This window comes from Nycticebus coucang, chromosome 10, assembly GCF_027406575.1.
Source record: "Nycticebus coucang isolate mNycCou1 chromosome 10, mNycCou1.pri, whole genome shotgun sequence".
Taxonomy (NCBI): Eukaryota; Metazoa; Chordata; class Mammalia; order Primates; family Lorisidae; genus Nycticebus; species Nycticebus coucang.
In genome coordinates, this window is record NC_069789.1 from 62,375,078 (window position 1) to 62,398,398 (window position 23,321).

The 23,321-nt window shown below is 39.9% G+C and overlaps 1 protein-coding gene across 11 annotated transcripts in view; it reads right to left on the reverse strand.

Annotated features, from left to right (window-relative positions):
• Nucleotides 1-23,321, reverse strand: part of NR5A2 (nuclear receptor subfamily 5 group A member 2) — a 199,148-nt gene that overhangs the window by 110,714 nt on the left and 65,113 nt on the right. For all 11 annotated transcript variants that reach the window (XM_053604380.1, XM_053604373.1, XM_053604382.1 and 8 more), the window contains 2 exons: nt 10,722-10,841; nt 3,650-3,797 (listed from right to left, as the gene is read on the reverse strand). In XM_053604380.1, coding sequence (XP_053460355.1) covers nt 3,650-3,797; nt 10,722-10,841 — 268 coding nt within the window. The remainder of the gene's footprint in view (nt 1-3,649; nt 3,798-10,721; nt 10,842-23,321) is intronic.

The window sequence follows — 23,321 nt, forward strand, 5'->3', positions numbered from 1 at the left end:
ACAGATACAATTTGAGGGGGAAAATCAGACAGCAGATCAGAACAATTCGAGTCAACAGTATTTTCATTTTTCATTTTCATTTTCATTTCATTTTCAACAGTATTGTCATTAGCTTTTTGTGTGATCAATCATCAACATTAGGGAAGAATAACTTTTAGAAGGAGGTTGGCTGCTACTGGAACCTGCTTTGACTCCACTAATCAGTTACTGCTCCTTAGATTTTTCTGTTCTGGCAAAACACCCAGAAACCTAAGACTCATCCTAGACTTCTCCCTCTCAGTGATCACGTTCTGTGGTCTGCCACCTGTAACGGGACTTCCCTCATTTCACTCCCATTTCCAAGGAGCATTAAAATACATCTGAACACAGCATTTCCAGCTTTGCCCCCAGCCACTGTCCACCCACTATCCACATCACTACCAGAAAGGCAAATCCACTTAAGTCACTCAACTCAGCTCTACCTTTTATTAGAACATGGTCATACTTTCTTGGGTTTTTTTTTGCAGTTTTTTTGGCTGGGGCTTGGTTTGAACCCACCACCTCCGGCATATGGGGCCAGCGCCCTTACTCCTTTGAGCCACAGGCACCACCCCATACTTTCTTGTTGTCTATAGAATGAAACCACAGTACCTCCTTCTGCTTACCGTTAGATCCCTAGCACCTGATACATAGTAAGCACCCGGTGGGTATTAGCTGAATGGCTGGGAGGCCTTCAGTTCCATAACCGGGCCCTTGCCTACCTCTTCAGCTATGTCTGTGGCTTCCCTCAACCATATTCATCAACTAACAGTTTCCCCAAACTCGTTTCCCTCTCTCTTGCCTTCACCCTTGAGCACAGGTTGTGCTTCTGGCTTACAATGCTGGGATCACACACTACCAATCTCTTAGCAAATCTTTCCATGAAACAGTTTCATCTCTCACGTGAGATGCAGTCTACTCTCCACACAGCCCCTGGACTCTGACCAGTCCACAAAATCCTTACCTTACTCCAGGAGCAAAGGGGCTCAAAGCAGGGCTCAGATCAGAACATACCGGGTTTCAAGCTCAGGGGGCTCAAGGCTTGTGAATGTCTGGGACAACAGGTATTGGCTTAGAACTTGGGCTCAGCTTTTAGCAATGGCCCTGGTATGACTTTATCCTCAATCAAGGTGTTTTGGGGTTAGTCTGGGTACCTGAAAGTTGATTATCTATATAGATCAATGAAGTTGAAATTAAAAAAAAAAAAAAAACGTTGATTATTCATTGTTCCAATGGTTAAACAGTTTTCCGCTCATAAATTGGAAACTACCTGAATTTTACTGCCAGGTACTTGCCCACCCCCCCTAGCCACTTCTCTAAAAATAAATTCTTGGTCAAAACTCTATTCACCTCTGATCTAAAAGCCCTGCTTTCTTTCTTCCTTAGACAACAAATAAACATGGATATTAAGCTAGTTATTGACTGGTGCTCCACATTCCTGAAATAATCAACATGCTCATTTTTTTTTTTTGATGATAAAAGGAACTTTATTAGTAGCTAAATCCAGGCTGTCTAGTTGACAGTTTGTAGTAGTTATCACTGTTACTATTACTATTTTATTTTTTATTTATTTATTTATTTTTTTTATTGTTGGGGATCAACATGCTCATTAAGAAGAGGCTGTGTGCCTTTTGGGGGCAAGACACGATTGTAAGAGGGACATTACCTAACAAATGTAATCAGCGTAACCTGGCTTATTGTACCCTCAATGAATCCCCAACAATAAAAAAAAAAAAAAGAAGACGAGGCTGTGTGAATGAGGTTCTGGTGAATATAGAGGGTACCAAAATATTTCCTTGCTTAAAATGTGTGTACATTTTTTTGGCACACTCCATATATGCCCCAGTTCTTCAGGAAGATAGTTGGTGAGGTTCAAGGGTTGAAAGCTTTCAAATCTGCTCCCCTCCCCAACAGTACCAGCAAAGAGTATAATAATTTTGAAAAATGATGAAGGCAAGATGAAAGTGTTGCAAACTGAAAAGATGGCTCACGATGGTTAATATGAGCATCTTCAAATGTAATACAGTTCTTGAAACTAATTTAAAATACCACTGAAGGGAGATGACGCTCTGTAAATATTTTATCACTAAGATGCTATAAGATTTCTCACACATGTATTACCACGTTTTTCATTTAATTACTGATCAAATGTACTAGTTGAAAAGACTCAGATATTGCCATAAACCAGAATAATTTGTGCAATTATAGTGAGGGGACCTATGTTATCTCACTCTTTATAAAAACTGTTCTTGTGTAAAAGAGTCAGACTTACTTGAACAGAACGTTCCTTTTTATTGTGGTTAATATAGAAACCGCACAGGATCTAGTCCTGGCATTGCAAACCTTTGAACACTACATCTATGAAATTCTGTTGTCTTTTAAAATTTTCAGTTATATTTCTTTCTTTGCTATATTTATCACATTTTCCAAAATATGAAAATGTTCTTTTTATTTTAAATGTTGACTACACATGAAAAATTAACTCTGGTTCTATTACTTCAAACTATTCCTTTATTAGCAACAGTTCTGCAGTGCTGTCAAGCAGAATTTTAAAACGCAAGTACCAATTTTGGAGAGTAGACACATCTGTTTTGCTTTGCCGTTTGTTTTATTGTTTTATTTCTTAGGATATGAATTCATGACTATCTTATAACTGGAGACTAAAGAAAAAGCATATGTTGGTAAATCTGATTTCTGCATTTTTTCACTCGAGGGAAGTTGCCTCCCTCAGCTGTCTGCCAATAAGTAATAAATGGACTTGGCAAAAAGTTTATTTTAGTTGGCTTTATTAAGCCAACAAAACACAGAAATCAAGCAAGGGACAGGCAGAAAAATCTGTTCCTTTGAAGTCAATAAAAATCCATCTCCTTAATCCTTTTTTTTATTCCAAGCAGTGGTGATTTTTCTCATCTGACTCACTGAGAACCTTGATTTATCTAATCTGTCTTGCTTAGTTATCTTTCTTCTCCAAAGCTTTCCTGAAGAAGCATCCTCTCCCCTTGACAACTGTCGTCTTTTATACTTTCATAGTGGTGCATCTGGTTATAAACATTCTCTAGTTATTCCCAATAGAGATTTTTTTTAAAAAACAAAACATGTTTTTAATTACTACCCATATTTTAGAAGAATAAAAACAGCAATAGGTAGCAAGCTGGAATAAAAATCACATAGAAACGATCCACGTGGAAAGGTAGCTCTGAATTGACACTATACATCTTTCTGGAGTGATCTCCTTTACGCCTCTGTCAGAGCTTTATTTGACTATTGCTTATCTGCCCATTAGGAAGGAAAATCCAGGACTCCCATTCTAGAACTCATTTTCCACAGCCCAACCTAGCCACGAAAGAACAATGAATCATGTAGAAATCCATATGAAAATATATTCATGTTGAAGATGTCATGATTTGTAAGGAAGGCATTATCTTTTTTTTTTTTTTTTTTTGGCCGGGGCTGGGTTTGAACCCGCCACCTCCGGCATGTGGGACCGGCGCCCTACTCCTTGAGCCACAGGCACCACCCTGGAAGGCATTATCTTGATAGAACCAAAACATATATTGACTTCAAGTGACTCCCATGTCAGTTTCATTTAGAAAGCTTTGGTTGTAGGTAGTATGAGAAAATGATTTCTTACCTAAACTAAAAAGCACCAAGAATTTCAAACACACAAACTCTCGTTGATCAAACTGGAGAGAACGAAGTTTTGCCACTAACTCCTGTGCGTGACTCATGAGGTTGTTGAGGGTGGCTCCAGCTTGTGAGGCTATGATAGAATAGTCCACCTGCAACACAGAATCACAACATTGTAAGGACTATCAGATGAGAAATACATGCGTCGCTTGAGATTGTTATGAACTGGGGATAAAATCGGGCTGTGCTACAAATTTATAACATGAGACTTTCCGTATGAAAGTACTTTGAGACACATGCTCTTATAAATGGCTTCTTAATTATCTTGATAAATCTAATTATTCTGACAAGCTTTGTAGGAAAAAGGTTGTAAATACCTAAATTTTAGGTATACATGCCTAAAAGGTATATATACCTTTTAATATTATGAAATGACATTATTAAGTTCAAAAATGTTTAACTCTCATGAATAAATTGGAAGAAAAATATTCTGTCCATAAAAAATGAATCCAGAACAGTGTTCTATGTGGATACATTGACATTAAGTAGTACATGAGAAAAATTAAGGTAGAAATACATTTCTATGTATTTTATGAGACTACATTTTAAAGTAACCACAGGCGGCACCCATACTCAGTGGGTAGGGCGCTGGCCATATACACCAAGAGTGGCGGGTTCGAATCCGGCTCAGGCCAGCTAAAATCAACAAGGACAACTGCAACAAAAAAATAGCCGGCCATTGTGGCAGGTGCCTGTGTCTCAGTTATTTGGGAGGCTGAGGCATGAGAATCAATTAAGCCCAAGAGTTGGAGGTTGCTATAAGCTGTGATGCCACGGCAATCTACAGAGGGCCTCAAAAATGAAAAAAAAAGAAAATGAAAAAAAAAAATCAACTAATCACAGTTCAAGATTGCATGCTTGTGGACGATGAATCACATTTAAAGTATTCCTTAGGTTGCTGCTTCCTAAAAACTTACGGCATAAAACTGCTATGTTGAGATGCTTATATGAGATTACAGCAGATTAATGTATCTCTCTAAAGACAGCAATGACCTTATTTATAAGAAGACGAATTCTTTGGTCTGGAAAGCCAAAAAGAAAAGGCTTATTTCCCTTTTCATGAAAAAAACAAGTGCTGGTAGGCACCAATCTTAGATTATTCATGGGGACATAGGAAGTTCAATTTGTAGTAAGTTAAGATGTTGGGATGGCTGTCAGTGATAGTACTGGCTTTGCTGCTGTGATTACAGCGTAATGGGAAAGCCCAGTTGGTACCTCATGCTCCCATCCTGTTTTTAACTGGAGAGCTCTCAGGCAACCAGATACTCTTTCAGGTGCATTTAATATTTGCAGCAGCAGCAAATTTGTCTGGGAGGCAAGTCCTCATCTGCCACTCACCCAGAGCAGACTGTATTAAATTTTTATATTTATTGACATTTCATTACCATAATTGACTGCACTTGCTTCTCTAGGAGAAGGCACGGGGCTGCCTCCTAAGCAGGAGAACTAGTCCCTTGAGGAGAATTTGCAATTAAAAACAAGGCAGAATGGATTTTTTTTTTTTATTGTGTAAATATGATGAGTTGAATTTTCAGCTTTAACTAGAGAATACAGGGTGTACGGGACCCTTTTTCAAGAGTGTGGAAAATTATGAGTCAGTGGAAAGACAACCCCCAAAGGTGTCAATCAGTTTATATAGAGTCAACTATGCATGAAAAAGCCACAGTTAATGTGTGTTCCTGGAAAGCTCTGGCATCAAGGGCAGCGTCATCCTACCTGCTTTATCTGTGTGTCGGTTTCTGCCCACTAAATTTAAACATCAAGCATTCTAAGAGGTCCTTTGGTTTCTGTCTCAGAGTGCGTAAAAGAAAGGGTCAGTACACCAGCACCCTGAACTCTGAACAGGAAGAAGATGAACGAGGCGAGCCGTTGAGCTCCGTGGCGCATGGGGAGATGACCTGCCCAGCATGCAGAGTGACGTCCCCACTATCACTGCCAGTTCTCTTACGTGGGAATTTCCTGCTTCCGGGAAGTTCTTACTTACAAGAGGTGTCTGTGCTCTAAATTCTTTAAAAACTGCACAGAGTCCAACTGCTTCAGGTGATAATTTCATACTGTATTTTGCTGTGTATAATGCGCTCTCGTGTAGAACACACACCTACATTTTGGGCTAAAACTTTCAAGAAAAAAATCTTTTATTTTTTAATTCAAATTTTTATTTGTTTATATTTTGGTACTTTTTTTATTATGAGGGAAGTTTAGCATTTATTTGTTAGCATAGTCCAAGAAACTTTGTGTAACAAATAATTACAAAACAGAAGAGCATTTATATAGATATAGGATTAGTACTGCCCGGGCGTGTAGGATGCGTAACTTTGTTTTCCCCTCAAAAATTTGAGCAAAAAAAGGAAACATTATACATGGCAAAACATGGTAAACTCTACAGGGACAAATGGGACAAACAGTGAATGAAAGCAAGCAGGTCTACGGGGTGGCAGCTGTGGACAGAGCCTGGAACAGCTGATGCCGCTTACAAACCAAGAGCCTTGGGCAAGTCACCAAGCCTTGGTGTTCTCATCTTTAACTAAAGCAGTTAAGGTCAATGATGATAATAAGGTACTTTCCACTTCTGTGATTATAAAAAAGTAATCTTAGGTGGGATAATACTACCAATTTAAGATTGGAATCAATTGCATACACCATGGCTCTAGCTTAATAAATACAAAATACGGCTCAGCACCTGTAGCACAGTGGTTATGCTGTTGGCCACATGTACTGAGGGTAGTGGGTTCGAATCCGACCCAGGCCAGCTAAAACAACAATGACAACTGCACCAAAAAATAGCTGCGAGTTGTGGTGGGCATCTGTAGTCCCACCTACTTGGGAGGCTGAGGCAAGAGAATCTTAAGCCCAGGAGTTGGAAGTTGCTGTGACCTGTGATGCCACAGCACTCTACCTAGCGCGACAGCTTGAGACTTTGTCTCAAAAAAAAAAAAATAAACAAATAAAAATACATAGTACATTTTAATAAAAATCACTACTTACGCCCTAAACCAGGAAGACTGTGCTAAAATAAAACACAAATACATTAGTCTATATTACTGTTTTGTTATCATGATTTGGTTAATTAAATCTCGATGTGTGTGTAGTTCTAATAATAAGTTCCAATACTAGAATTTCACACTTGAAAACGTACTGCACTATTACCAAAAGGAATCTAAATTGCTACAGGAGTATACATTCAGTAAGAGACCTTTAGTGAAATGGACCTCAAGAAATCAATTGGTTTACCAACAACTTTATAGCTATACATTTATTTACATGCTAATTTGAAAGCTCAAACATGCTTATTAAATGGGGGCTCCGATAACATTTCTTTCAAGGATAATTTATCAAACTGCATTGCTCTGAAGAAGGATGGGTAATTTATTCCTGAGATAACATAGAGATCTGCAACTTCCTTACATTTTATTACAAACATAATTATGTTTTCATTGTTGAACACAGAAATTTGTGTTCATTTCAGGAGCAGCTGGCCTTGTCTTTTATGTACTTAGTAAAATTAATTTATTGCTCTCTTACGTGTAGTAGCCTTTGTGCCATTCAATTCAAGGGAGATAGATATTAAAGAAATACTCTTAACCAATGTCCCCTTTGGATAAATTTCACTCATCATGAAGGTGGAAACAGTTTTAGCTAAATTGCTTTTAGTTCTAATCACCAAAATTTTGATGACTTGTATATTGTAAGATGCCTGTCATTTTAATATGATGCACAATCATAGAAGATAATAAGTTGCCAGTAGACCTTTCCCCGAGGGAGATGTTACAGTGGCTGTTAATTAGCTGCAATATGCAAATAGTAAAACCCACCCCCGTTTCACAGTACACTATTATTTTAAACATATATAGATATATGTGTTTGTATTTGTCTTTAAATACTAGAGAGAAAAGAATTCTGGTCATAAATATAAGATGCTACAATAGCTATAGAATTGATTTGACAGTGCTTAGTATTACTGATAATCACTATTTTTTTGTTTTTTTTGCTTAATAAGATTATTTAATGTACAGATATGCAAATTATCATGCCTGTAGTCCCAGCTTCTCCAGAGACTGAGATAAGAGGATCGCTTGAGCCCAAAAGTTTGAGGTTGCTGTGAGCTATGAAGCTACAGCACTCCACTGAGAATGATAAAGTAACACTCCGTTTAAAAAAAAAGATATTTAAATGCAGGGTCCTATACATATATAGGACCCCACAGTACCTACTAAAAAAAAAGATATTTAAATGCAGGGTCCTATACATATATAGGACCCCACAGTACCTACTAAAATATGTTACCCAAAGTATAGTACCTACCTACCTGAATATGTTTGGCACATCGTAAATATTACCTGATTGTACTCAATGAGAACTGTTGTTCTATCTGGCCTAATTGCTTAACTAAAACAAGTTAACTGGGTCGCAAGGCCCAGAATAATCACCCTTACCATGTTCCCACAACTCATCCATTCCCTCTTATACCCTCCAACTTACTCTCATGGAACTAGGAGAGCAATAGGGATTTTTTTTTTTAAACGGAGTGTTACTTTATCATTCTCAGTGGAGTGCTGTAGCTTCATAGCTCACAGCAACCTCAAACTTTTGGGCTCAAGCGATCCTCTTATCTCAGTCTCTGGAGAAGCTGGGACTACAGGCACATGCCACAACCCTGGCTCTTTTTAGAGACAGGGTCTCACTCTTCCTCAGGCTCAAGTGATCCACTGCCTCGGCCTCCCAGAGTGCTTGGATGACAGGCTTGAGCCACCGGGCCCAGCAATAAAATATCTTTCTCATTCTGTTGGAGAGGTCATGTGCTTTTGAAAAGTCTTCCTTTGTACCACTTTTGCTTTTACCCTATGAAGCTGCAGGAAGCCCAGAGATAAGTTCAAATGATTTGTCTAGCTTATTACCCCAAAGAAAATAAAGATGTCTTCCATCATTGCCATAAAGGAGAAGGTCCGATTGTAATTAATCATTATAAGGCTATTTGCTTGGATTGCGTGGGAAAAACTTTGGGAGGGGCTTTGGTAGGCCTGTGGTATACTCTAAATGGGGGGAGCTGGAAGAATACAGGCTGCAGGAAACATATAAGGAAATGACTATCTCTCCACCAGCCAGTTCCTCATTCAACTCTGATGGCCAAATGCAAAGCCGTAATGATCGATCAACTAAAGACTATAAAACCATCTATTCCTTGACTGTTCTTGGTTTTGAAAATCAGAGAGGAAAGAAATGTACTTTCTTTACTTTTTAAATGGTAATTACCTTTACCCAGGAGCAGCACTTAAAGCAAAATGAAATGTGAAATAAGGAGTATTTCTAAAGAGCAGAATGGAAGTGCTTTGAGAAAGAATGGCACAAACCCATTTCTGAAACTCAGAAAGACATGAAATCAAATTAATTTGTGGGCTGAGACTTGGACTTCTAATGCAGCTCCTAGCTGGGCGATGGTGAGATGCATACCTCATGATTAGACTCTGGAAATGGGTACAGTTCCGCCTAAGTCTTGGGTCACAGGACGAAAATGCTAAACAGAAATCTGAAAGCACCAGAAGTCAAACCCACTGAGACTTTATTTTCTCACCTAAAAAGCTTTTCTCAGGAGAAGTGCAGAAAGCCGAGATCAGATGGTGGGAGAGATGCTTGAGGTGATCCAATTTGCAAAAACCTGAAGATGGTGCTTGCTTTTAATTTGATTGGGGAAATTTGATTTTTTAATAATACAGCAAATGATGTGGAGATAGCCTTTCATTTCCAAATATGCACTGCTGTGGTTTCACACCACATAAACATTTATGGCTGGATGTAAAAGATCACGGGGCCTGCATGCTGAAGTCACCATGGCTGAACAGTGCAGAGGTGCCCTGAATAGATAAGCTCCAAAGAACGAAAGGAATCCCTGGGATCCAGGCATAATGCATTAGCTGCAGAATGGAGGGTAAGAAACTGGAGGAGCTCGTCTGAATCCCTTAATGATGGAATTAGGTCCATTAGGTACCCTCTCTTTCCCAAGACATCCACACATCTCTCCTTTTTTTTTTGCAGTTTTTGGCCGGGGCTGGGTTTGAACCCACCACCTCTGGCATATAGGGCCGGCACCCTACTCCTTTGAGCCACAGGCGCCGCCCTATCTCTTCTTTTTTTTTCAATGTCTTTGCTCAAATATCACTTTTCAGTAAGCCCAAACCAACCATTTCTATTTAACACTGTAAAATCCATGGGTTATTCTCTAACACACACATCTGTGGAGGAAGGCTGATTTCCCTTTAACCAGCTATTTGTTTTCCTTTTATTCAATAGGACTTTGATCTGTCACCTGTTACAGGTTTTTAAAATTAGGATTCTTTACTGTCAGCTTCTCCCCGTTACAAGTTCCAAGAGGGCAGAGATTTTTGTCTGTTTTGTTCACTAATGTATGCCAAAACCTCAGAAAAGTGACTAGCACATGGTAGTAGGTTCAATACATATGCCTTTATATTGAACAAATATCTATTCAGAGAGGAGAGGGACTTAACCATCATCTTTTGTCTTGCTTTTGAATGACTCGATCTTGAAAACTGAAATCCTGTCCCTTCTGACTTGCTTGCCTTTGTACCAACGGTTTAGATTGTACGTGTGCGTGACATCTGAATCAGTCTCTGCCACCAATATTGTTCCAAAAGAGTAAGGATTCCACAATTTATAGGGTTTTAAATACCTGACAAATCAATGTGATGGGTTAATAAAGACGCTTGAGGAAGAAAGCCTGGGTACCAATCATGGCTTTTGATTTAGCAGTTTGGACCCTTGTAAGTGGAACTTTCAATCGTAGCAGGCAGCAAGCAGCAGAATGCTGATGATTATCTTTGCTTTTACAAGTTTAACTGTAATCATCAGAGAAAGGACAGAGTGCACCAGGTCATCTTTTCTGAATTATTCGCAGCCAATCTCTCCCTTTCAAAGCACAAGAGTGCTCCCGACCTAGTTAAATCCCTTCCATTCTGAACATGCTTAATAAAAAGACACTTTTTTTCTTTGGTCTCTACACTCACTTGTTGCCCAGTAACCAGGAAGATGGACCCTTCCTTCCCATGTACCACTTGTCGGTAAATGTGGTCGAGGATCAGGAGCTCACTCCAGCAGTTTTGAAGCAGCTTCATTTGGTCATCGACCTGTAAAAGAAGAAAGACAAAACGGACACTAGTATTTACCACTTTTTTGTTTTTGCGTCATTTTCTACAGAAGAGGATTACCTGTATAAAAGCAAGGGAGTCTCTACCAAGGGCCACCAAACAGCAGATGTGCAGAATATACATCATTGCTGCTGCACTATTTTCATTTGGACGAATACTTTTTAGCCTCCACCTATAAATACCTGACCTAAGCATAATCAGTGGACTGCTAGGAAAAGGCCTCCATTGAATTGGTTATTTGCCATTAATAGAGCTATCAGAGTTTGGTTGAGGGAGGTAGAGGTGGCTCAGACTGTTCTCAGTAGGCCCCATTAGAATGACCCTTAAGAGCCCACACTTATGTATCTAAAGGTTAAGATAGTGCAGTGAACTGAAGCCAACAGAGTATATACATGTTAGCAAACTGCCAAATCAGGAAGATTTAAATATATGGCCCAAACGACTCTGAGCCAGAGGCGCTCAACCATTATTGGTCCAAATCGTGCTAGTCTCTGACAAAACCCTCACTAAGCTTGACCTTAGTAGTACCCTGAATTTGCTCTTATGATTTGGGCAATTTTTCTACAGACTGTCCTTTAGTTTCCTTATCTGAAAGGGGAGCCAAGAACAGTATCACCCTTATAGAACTGCAGTGAGGATTCAAATGAAAAGTACTATGTCATCAAGAGCATTTTATACATGTTCCATCTTGCCCTGCAGAGACTCTCATTCCTTGCTGACAAATACACATCTATTCATGTATAGTCCATAAAGCCACGATCTAAATATGAACAGCATATTGGTCCATTCTGATGGCTATTTGTGTCTGTTTACTTTTCATTGTATAATGTTTACCAGCCAAGCATCTTGGTATGTGCAAATGCGGTAGCCATGTTTGGACATACACTATGCCTTTGTGAAAACAACATCTGACATTTACATGTTGTTAATTTTCTTTTTTTTTTATTATTATTATTTTTTTTTATTGTTGGGGATTCATTGAGGGTACAATAAGCCAGGTTACACTGATTGCATTTGTTAGGTTCTTTTTTTTTTTTGAGACAGAGTCTCACTCTCTTGACCAGGCTAGAGTGCCATGGTGTCAGCCTAGCTCACAGCAACCTCAAACTCCTGATTTTAAGTGATTCTCTTGCCTGAGACTCCCAAGTAGCTGGGACTACAGGCATCTACCACAACATCCAGCTAATTTTTTTTTTTTCTATTTTTAGTAGAGGTGGAGTTCTGCTCAGGCCGGGCTGAAACTCCTGAGCTCAAGGGATCCCCCTGCCCAGGCCTCCCAGAGTGCTAGGATTATAGGCATGAGCCACTGTGCCCAGCCTATTGTATAATATTTTTGTCTTTCTTTTTCTTTTTATTTATGTAACTTTCTGAAGGATGTTTATTCAAAATACTATTATTGAACAATCTGCTGTCTGGCTCTATATTCTCTTACAACAATTTTGATGACTAATGTTAGGAGTGCCCAACCCCATTTCACACGCAAGGGGAAGCTAAGACAGAGAGGCTAAGTGGTTGGAGGCACCTGTACACAAACCCAAGTCTTTGGATATTAAGTTTCACGTGTCAGGTGGTCACCAATTTAATGTGCCCCACCCTCTGAGGGGGCAACTCACTCTGGGGGAGACTAGGGGAGGGAAGAGGACTGTTCCCTAGACTGTTAGTTCTATATACAATATTTTTAAGAGTATTAGTTTAGGCTTTATTCATATAACATGTCTTTGAAGTTAGCAGAACTGGTACCATTCAATTTTCAGATGAGAAATTGGGGTCTCAGAGAGGTTCAGGAGAATGCCTAAAGAATACTCTTTTCTTCCAATCTAGGCTGTCCTCAAATTATATGAGGAGGTCCTGGAATTTTCTAAATTTAGCATACTTTACTGTGCGTTTTTTTTTTTTACCTTCAGCTGTAGAAACCAAATTCATTTCTAAGTAGCCATTTAATGAGCCTCAAAATAGTTGTCACTGATACATGAGTAGTGAACGAACTCCTGGCTAACTTTTATTTCCATAAGTCCAGGACTCAGAGACTAGTCAAGAGAACAATGAAGAGTAAAAACAAGGTTTGGGGGGATAGTTCTTTACTTCCTAGCGGTGAGAGCGTGGCCAACCCACTTAATCCTCAAGGCTTACTTTCTCAGCTACAAATCTGGAAGGTGGGTCTTGTGAAGATGAAATAGTGGACGGGAAACACACAAATGAAGAAACGGCAAACCGAAAGCTCTGAACTGGAATAGCTCTGCTTACAAGGAAAAAAGCAATTGTGGAGATCGAAACTACAAACAAGCTCTCTGAGCAGGAAAACACATCCAAAAGCGCACGTGCTTCACGATAGTTCCAACCAATATATCTGTGCTGACCAAAAGAATTTCATTAAGTAAATAGCTGTTTTTGAGAACCAATTATCAAGTAGGTTGAAGTGCCAGGGCCTGCCATAGAGTGTTGAACAAGATAAACACAGACACTGCTTTGTGAAAATTACTCCCAGAGGACACTATTTAGTGGTTGAGTTTGCAGTGATTCACATCTCCCCAGTGTTGTGTGTTACTACTGCGCAGGCTGTGGGCAGCAGTTTATGGAGATCTACCCCCACGTTTCCTGCACGCGGCTGGCCCAGGGAGCTGCGGCCCAGTGTCCTGGCAACAGGCCTGTCAGTGCACCCAGAGCAGATTCCAGGAACTGTTTCTCTTAGATGCTAAGGGAGTGATTTCGAAACAAAGCGCACTTTGCTCCTCTGGGTTTTATTACATTCTCAGACACTATCAGCATCTTATTTCAAATTTATCAGGCTATGCTGGCAATTTGGTTTCATTATGCATTTTTTTTTCTGTGATGTGAAACATTAGTTATTCATTAAGCATTTTTAAAGGGAAGCTTAAAAATACTGTAATCTCTGCAGAAACAATTACCATACATACGAATGTTGCATAGAATTTCCAGATGGATGGAAGAATATAGATTCCCATGTCCATTTACAGATGCTTAAAGGGGATTCCAGATTAAGAACCTATATACACAGCAAGAAAAGTTATTATTCCCACTTTCCAGATGGAAAAATAAAAGAGCCAAGAGACTATCTGCTGTCCATGTAGAAAAGAAGAAAAGGTGAATGCAAATTGAGAGAAGCATGCCTTCTGGAACCATCTCATCAAGGGGTCTTCCACTCCATTTGCATGGTATGGCTCCTAGTTTACATATATAACATAATGAAAATGGTTATAGTACAAATTTGCTACAATTAATCCATTAAAATGATAAGGCAAGAATGTGACTTTTCCTAGCCTTCTTTTCTGTTAGGATGTTGAAAACAGGCTTTCAAAATCTGGGCCAGGCACAGTGGCTCTGTCTATAATGCCAGCTATTTGGGAGGCCAAGGCAGGAGAACTTCTTGAGGCCAGGAATTCAAGACCAGCCAAGGCAACATAGTGAGATCCCAAATCTATTAAAAAAGAAAAAAAAGGCTCAGTGCCCATTGCTCAGTGGTTAGGGCGCCGGCCACATATACTGGGGCTGGCAGGTTGAAACACAGGCCAGGCCTGCTAAACAACAATGACAACTACAACAAAAATAGCCAGGCGTTGTGATAGGCACCTATAGTCCCAGCTACTTGGGAGGCTGAGGCAAGAGAATCACTTAAGCCCAAGAGTTTGAGATTGCTATGAGCTGTGAAGCCACGGCACTCTACGGAGGGCAACATAGTGAGACTCTGTCTTAAAAAAAAAAAAAAAAAGACAAAATTCACATAATCCCCATTCCTCTGCTTCTCTAGAAATTGCAGTTATTGGCAAAATGGAGTATGCATATTTCCCACAATCAGTACTTCATTTGTGTTTTATGTTGTATATTATATTTCTTTCTTTGTGTCTAATGGAGGATCTCTCATCTACTATTTTCACAAAGTATTGTGATTTTATCTGTCTGCCCTCCTCGAGGGCCGGGGCAGATCCTGAAACAGCAGCCCCCAAGCACCTTCCAAAGTACCTGGCAAAAAAGAGGTACTTAATAAATGCTTGTTACATGAAGGAACGAATGATGGAATTCTGAAGTTGGCTGTTTTCCACCTGCGTATCTCTGGTTCCTAGCCCACAATACATAGTAGAAGCAAGTGACTCCTTCGGTGTTTGTGGAGAGAATGATCATCTTTGCACAGCAGTGAGCACATCAGCAACTTGCATCTGACCCTTCTCAACGCATGCCCCCCAGGTCTGTACCCACAGCTGGCCCTTGGTAAAGACTTGTTGACTGATTGTAATTTTAACACTCCTTCTGAGCAATTGATTCCTTGCTTTAATGCTCTCCAAGGAGGTTTTCCATGTCATTATTTTCCATAATTGATTATGTGATATTTTATATTATCTTGAAATTGGTGAGTGTGCATCTTCATGGTGCTTTGTATGACATCGTTTCATGCAGCCCTATGAATAAAAAGACGGGGTAAACAAGATGGCCAACTTGTTTCCTATGTCCAGATGAGAAATGATGGCAGCTTTGAAGTGTTTTTTCTTTTTTTATTAAGACAGAGTTATAAGGGAGAGTATAAGACAGAGAGATTGGGAGACAATCTACCTTTTTTGAGTAAATTCTCCGAGTATTGATGCTGTCAACAAACAATTCAGGGTGGCATTTGGATGTATCAAAACTTCTCACTGGCAATTAGCAATATCACCTCCTATAATCCTGGGTTATCAGCAGTTGTAAAAGGAAGGACTTATCTCAGAAACTTAGTTACTCATCAGAGAAACTATTTATGTTGATATTATAGGTGAGAGTGTAAAGGAACACAAGTCTCATATTGTTAGGAAGCACAACTTCCTACAACCCAGAATGTTAATCATTAGAAACCTGTGCTTTCTCATAAGAAGAATGAATCTGGCAAACAACTAGAAGAAAAAATGTATAGATCTTTCCCAAGCCCACATTTAACTTACGGAAAACCTTTCGTTGCTTCCCTCCTTTTACCTTTAATACTCTGAGCTGTTGTTTTATTTTCCCTCTTTCAGAGGCTTTTTACAATTGACATCATGAATCATTGTGCTAATGTTTTATGAAAGATATTTTTTGGGGAAAACATTCTATAAAATGGGCTGGGAGTTTAAATGGACATAAACTCATTTTTTTATTTATGGTCATTAAATTTGGTGTGCCAGGTCGTGTGTTACAAACTTGAGAAAAATTAGATTACTAAAATAGAGCCCCTGCCTACAAGAAACCCACACCAAGGTCCAGACAGTGGCATGAATCCATTCTTAGAATCCCATGTGCAGAAGAACTGTGGATTCAAGTAGCATAACACACTACTTTAATTCTTTTTCAGTTTGTTTTTTTTGAGACAGTCTCACTTTATCGCCTTTGGTAGAGTGCTGTAGCATCACAGCTCACAGCAACCTCTAACTCCTAGGCTCAGGCGATTCTCTTGCCTCAGTCTCCCAAGTAGCCGGGACTATAGGCACCTGCCACAATGCCCAGCTATTTTTTGTTGCAGTTTGGCCGGGGCTGGGTTTGAACCTGCCACCCTCCGTATATGGGGCTGACGCCCTACCCACTGAGCCACAGGCGCCGCCCACAACTTTAATTCTTGTGGAGACTTCCTGGAAGTTGGAGAAGGATGTGTTTAACCTTGTAGATTATTTAATAAATGGTTTTTTATTTTCTCAGTAGTCCCTATCAGAATAACTTTTAGAACAAAGTATAATTATTTTAAAAAAGGATTTGAAGATGCTTCAGAATCATTACAAATGAAGTCCAACTATTATTTATTTTTTCATTCTGGCAAAAATAAAATAAAAATCCCTCAATGTAAAGAAAAGATAAATATTTAAGGTGATGGGTATCCCAATTACTCTGATTTGATTGTACGAATATATCTAATTATCACATGTACCCCCCAAAATACATACCAAATATGTATCAATTTAAAAATAAACAAAAAAGAAAAAAAATCCCTAAAGATGGGTTTCCGTGTTTTTTGGTGACAATAATGGCATTTAAAGAACTATATTCACAAGCATAGAGTGAAAAGTCAAAACTCAAATAAATCGAAAACAACTTAAATCTTAGTGAGAACCTGCTCTGGGCAGAACAGACACATAACTGCTTTAATCCTTTGCTGTTTTTATAAAAAAAAAAAACAAAACACTGATGATTATCTGTAACCTCTATGATAAACTGCTGCAAAGTCCAGGAACAAATGATTTCACATTAACAATGATTAAACAAGCACTAAAACAATACTGTACAAGAGAACTAACAGCCAGTAAAACCCCCTCGTCAATTGTTGCAATACTCAATAGATTTATAACCAGAAGTTCTTCCCACTCGGAGATAACTTGAAGTGATTCCACTGTGCTTTCTAATTGGATTGTGGTTGATTCATAATACAAAGTCCCATCTGTCAGCATTCACCAGAGAACTGAGCTATTCTGGCCCCTTTCTATGTATCTCCAGTGGAGCAACAAAAGATTTTTCCTTCCTGGAATCTGAACTTTCTTTCAGATGAATGAAAGAAGCTTTCTTCTTCCAACCCCTTCTGGGGTCTTCACTCATTTTACCTCTCATCTAGATGATGATCAATAATCTCCCAGAACCTAGGACCTTTTAAGTCTATATATCTCCCTCTTGCTTTCATCCATCAAGTACACAATTAATAGAATTATCTATTTTGGTCATGCTATTCCTCTGGACATGAACCGCTTCCAAATTCCCTACACTTCCCTTCAAAGATCGCCATGAAACAAAGTTCTCTAGCCAGTAATGCTGGGAAAAGATGATCAGTGTACCTACTGGTCCTCCAGCCAGAAACTGGGGGACAGTTGTCTCTGACCATGAACAACTTGCTGCGCTCACACTGCTGGGCCATGTTATCATTTCCTAAGCAAGCCATGGACCTTATGTTTCATGACATCCTAGTCTTTGGTAAATGTTGCCTATTTGCCATTGATATCTTGCTCATGACTTGCTACCATTATTAGGGAACACATTGGTATCAGTCACTGTTTTAAAATCTTTAAAGGCATGAATTTATGAGCACATTTAATCTTCACAACACCTCAATGAAGTGGGGCTTATTATAATCCATATTTTACCAATGAGAAAACCAAGACATAAAGATTAAGTAATTGGCCAAATATCACACAGCTAGTAAGGAGCAGAAACAGGATCTGAAGAGTTCATGATCACCTCAACTGGACTAGGGATGTTATTACCCCTTACCTAGAATATTCATCCGTGTCCAGACTATATAATGTAATTTAGTCAACTTTTTTTTTTTAAACAGTTTTTATTTTTTATTTTTATTTTTTGTGTTTTTTTTTTTTTTTTGGCTGGGGCTGGGTTTGAACCCACCACCTCCGGCATATGGGACCGGCGCCCTACTCCTTGAGCCACAGGCACCACCCAATTTAGTCAACTTTTGAATAGAATTGTGGCTACATTCTAAGAATTTTTCAAACCAAAGGACTAATATTGACCAGCTAATTCTTCCCCTCAACACATTTCAAAAAGCTTCTTGTTGAAATATCAACTAATTCTAAAATAATGGCAAGTTTATCATATTTGGGGGAGTCAAGTAGGAATTTTCATACAGCAGTCCTAGTAAACGTTTCTGTTTAAGTTCCCACATACAGCGACACATAATTCATAATATCTGATTAAGGTGACTACTAAAAGGTAATGAGACAATTTTTGCTTCTGACTAATGAAATCAATCACATTCCACTGTCAAAGCATGTGCATAGGTAAGCACGCAGGAGGAAAGTGGAGCCTCCGCCACTCCTAGGTTAGTATGCCCACACTTCCCCTAAGAATTGTCATTGACATGAAGAGTCAGCTAGGTTGCTAGGGGTGAGTCTTCCATGATGTTTCAATCTTTTGCAAAGTAAAAGATATAGAAATTAGTATATTAATGAACTTCATGGTTAACCCAGTCCTTGATTTGTAAAGACTGGTATTGAAAAGCGTGGTTTGTATAAAGGCAAGGTTAACTTAGGAATCATGTATCTTCTCAGATTATGAATATACCCCAGGGAACAATAAATCAAGCACCATCTCTTAGTACTGGGTGCTCTAGAGACATACAGGAACATAAGACTTAGTTTTTATCCTCAAAGAACTTATAAATGAATTGAACAAATAAGTTGTACCAGGCAAAATATTGAGTGCACAAGGAAGCTCTGTGGGACACACACACATACAATGTCACATCTTTTAAAAAGATGTGAAAGCAGTTTATAGACATTATGTAATGTACATATAATAAAATATGAAGAAATACATGAAGAAATGGAGATAAAGGAAAAATAAAGGTAGGAAAATAAGTCAAAATTAAGGATCAGGATAAGCCCCCAAAATAAGCTGCATAAGGGCTGTTCTCCCTGTTGGAAATGGGCCGCAATCTCGTTCCGTGTAGCAAAAACATCATTACGTACATGATTTGTAGTATATATGATATAAAAATCAAAGCAGTTACTTGCAAAACAGCTTCTGCTAGTACCGGACTCCTGGGAAAAATCTCTCCGTGGGTTTTTCAAGGATTCTAGATGATTTCAGTAAACTAGGCTGTAACAACATCCTCACAGGAGATACAATACTTAGCTTCAAGGAGAGTGTTTCTTTCAACGCTTTTAGAGCCAAGATAATGTCCTAGAACACAACTTACTGGTGGTCTGCTTTGCTCTAAAGATAAATTGGGAAAATACAGAAATGAAGGGGAGTGTATTTTAGGCCTCTTCATTAATAGCAGAGTTGAGAGCCAGGCCGGGTGGCTCATGCCTGTAATCCTAGCACTCTGGGAGGCCAAGATGGGAGGATTGCTTGAGCTCAGGAGTTCAAGACCAGCTGAACAAGAGTGAGAAGATCCTGTCTCTACTAAAATTAGAAAAATTACCCAGGCGTAGTGGCAGGCAAGTGTAATTTCAGCAACTCAGGAGGCTTGAGGCAGGAGGATCACCTGAGCCCAGGATGAGATCACTGTGAGCTTGAGGGACATTTAACACTGAAAAGAAATATGTAGTTTTGGAGCTCAAAGTCCTAGGACCCCCCTTTTTACACTCTAACCTATATGGTAACTTTGGGTGAAAAAGTCAAATCTGCTAAGCCTCAGTTACTCTCATAGCCATTGTTTTTGTCAAATGTGATCAATGTAATTGTGCCCAATCCCGTGACTGGAGCACAGCAGATACCCTACTGATAATAGTTAAAACTGGAATCAAAATAAAAGAAGGCAGAATATGAAAGGTGCTGAAGGAAGTACAAAGGAAAAAATTTCAGGTGGTGGAAAAAGTTGATGAGCTAGGAAAACAAATGTTTTAAAGCAGATTAATGTGAAATATTTTCAGTGCCTACTTTTGCTGGGTATTGTTTCATTTATGAGCACGACCTGTTTCCTGTTCTTTGGCTTAGAAATCTCTTCTGTATGATTAAAGCAATGTTCTCCCATGTCTGACCTGGCAGATAATATTCAAGCAATGAAGACAAAATCCTTTAAGCATGATATATTTTCTTTTGGATTGCTTGAAATGTCAAAAAAGCATTTGTGAATTAATGGTCATTTTTGTAATAGGGTACTAGGGTTAAGTTTGTAATTCCCATTTTCCAGACACCGCCTTAAAGGCAACAATGCCACAGCCAAAGGAGAATTCCAGATATGCAGCAGGCCCGTCCTCTGGGCATCAGTGATTATCAAGTAGATCACGGAAGGTTTTGGCTGCCCAACAGCTTGAGACATGGACACACGGCCGAGGCCCTTGGCCTTGTGAAGAACAAAGGAGAAGGCCGGAGATGTTGTACGGGGAGTACTCCATGTCTCCCATAAGGCCCCTTAATGCCACTTGGTCCTCTACAGCTTACATTTCAAAGATAGAAAAAGAAGTTTAGAGAGGCCAAAATTTCCTTGGGTCCTTTTTGCCTGGCTGCTTCAATCAGGCAGTTGGCCAAAGAAAGGAGGAAAGAACCCAAGTGGCCTAAATATCACTTCCCAAAAATACAACTAGAATTAAGGCAGAGGAAAAGGAGAGGTCCTTAAGGAGTGTTTGGTGATGGCAATTCTCTGGGTATAATGGCTCCTGGTGTTGCAGGAAGACGAGGCTCAACGGAGAGAATGAACACCCACACACGACGTTTATAAGAGGAAGGGCTTTATTCACCAGCCGGGAGCTTACGGCATAGAAGAATTCCAAATGGCCATGCTCCCCAGCTGGGTTGGTCTTTCCCTTTTTATAGACAGTCAAAGAGTTCCAACCCACAGGCACCCTTCTCATTGGCCAGTTAGAATCAAGCGGGAGATGCTATTCCAGCCCCTATAGCACTACAGGATTTCATAGAACTTGGAAATTTCCAAGTTCCAGGAAGTTAAGTTTACGAATTCCCAAGAGCTGAGTCACCATCGAGAGAATGCTGCAGGTGTATCCTTGTGGTCTCCTTGAGAAGACCTGTTCTCCTAGACCTCACTCTTCTCAGGTATCCTCTCACTGGGAGAATCCCTCTGCTCGGTTCCCTAGGGACATGCAGGGGACTTAGCCCTTCACACAGTTTAATCCCCTCCCTTAACATCACAGTGCTAAGTGTATAGACTATCCCTTCAAAGATTCCCGGAAATGGAGTCATATAAAGGAGCAGCAACGGAGGACAGAGCTCTAAAAGCACAAAGTATAGGCCCAAAGTACAGAAAGGTTATTTCTAGATGAACCAAGCAATTTTTGCTTTGTTTAAAAACTTCTCAATAGTGCATATGGGAAATATTCATTCCAGTGTTCTGAACACACTAATATCTCCGATCCAACCTCGTGTCTCTGGCACTTGAAGAGTATCCTTCCCTCATTACCTGGATTAAGGACACGCCTACACGGTTACATGCTGAATCATGCCCTGGTCCTGGGCTCACAACAGGTGCCTAATTAATATTTGCTAGATCAATGCTGAAAGCATCTAGTGACTATATTTAGTTCAACTCCTTCATTTTACAGAAGAGGAAACTCAGACTAGGTGGGCTGTGGTTTCTTTGAGGCTACCCAGGTGCCAGAAACAAGTTGGAAATCCAGGTGTTCCAAATCCAGCTCAGGGCTCCTTCACTGTGCCTCCTTCTTATAGGAATTTTCTTAATTTTTTCTGTATAAGTTTGTTTTAATGTAACATTGCCCCAATGCCTTTTCAAGGAAAGATATTAATGGCAATATAATTTCTCTATTTCAAATGTAAAAAAATTGTGATTTGGGAAATCAAGTCCTTTGGAAGTTTACAAAAGACAAAACCAAATGACAGAAGCTTGGAATATAGAGCTTTTATAACAGGATATAAAATCTAGATAGATGCTCTTTCCTAATTGGGGCAAAGACAGAGAAGGTGACTAGGGATGGGGGGTGAACTTGACACCAAGCATTTGTTTTGTTCCCTAAGGAGTTAGTTTTTTGTCCCAGCTAAGGAAGGAACGAAGTTCTGGGTAAAGTAGAATAGAAATGAAAAATGGAGAAAAAGCCTAGAGAAAAAAAGTTTCTAATGTCTTCAGGTTTCATGAAATTCTCAAATTATTATATTATAAATATGATTGACTAGATTCTTCTCTGAAGATACTTCAGAGAAGTATGGGGCTCAGTGGCTCACACTTGTAACCCCAGCACTCTAGGAGGCCGAAGCCAGTGGATTGCTTGAGCTCACAAGTTTTAGACTAGCCTGAGAAAAAGTAAGATCCCATCTCTACTAAAATAGAAAAACGGGGCGGCGCCTCTGACTCAGTCGGTAAGGCGCCGGCCCCACATACTGAGGGTGGCGAGTTCAAACCCGGCCCCGGCTGAATTGCAATCAAAAAAATAGCCGGGCGTTGTGGCGGGCGCCTGTAGTCCCAGCTACTCGGGAGGCTGAGGCAAGAGAATCGCTTAAGCCCAGGAGTTGGAGGTTGCTGTGAGCTGTGTGAGGCCACAACACTCTACCGAGGGCCATAACGTGAGACTCTGTCTGTACAAAAAAAAAAAAAAAAAAGAAAAAGAAAAACGGAGGCAAGAGGATTGCTTGAGCCCATGAGTTGGAGGTTGCTGTAAGCTGTGATGCTACAGCACTCTACCCAGGGCAACAGCTTGAGACTGTCTCAAAAAAAAAAAAAAAAAAAGGTATTTAGGGAAATAATAATTTGTTCCAGGGGACTTTTACCTAGTAGCCCACACAGAACATTACAGAATGCGTGAAGTACAGAGTGGGCAGCACTCTGGGGCAGTCCGTGGGGACCACCTTTCTCCAGATTTCTTAGTACTGCAGGCTTTGGGATCACCTCCCCTCATGCCTTTCAGCCCTGCACCCCTACACTGTGACACCCCTGGATCCTTGGTAGCCCCCTGTAGTTACCACTGGATGGCTCCTTCCTACCCTGGCCCACCTGCAGAAGGCCCAGAGGTGAATGCCTGGGTGCCAGTGCTCCTTCTAACAGATGCTTGTAGTTCAGCAGGTACGCCCCACCCACATTAAAGGGCCTGGACCTAA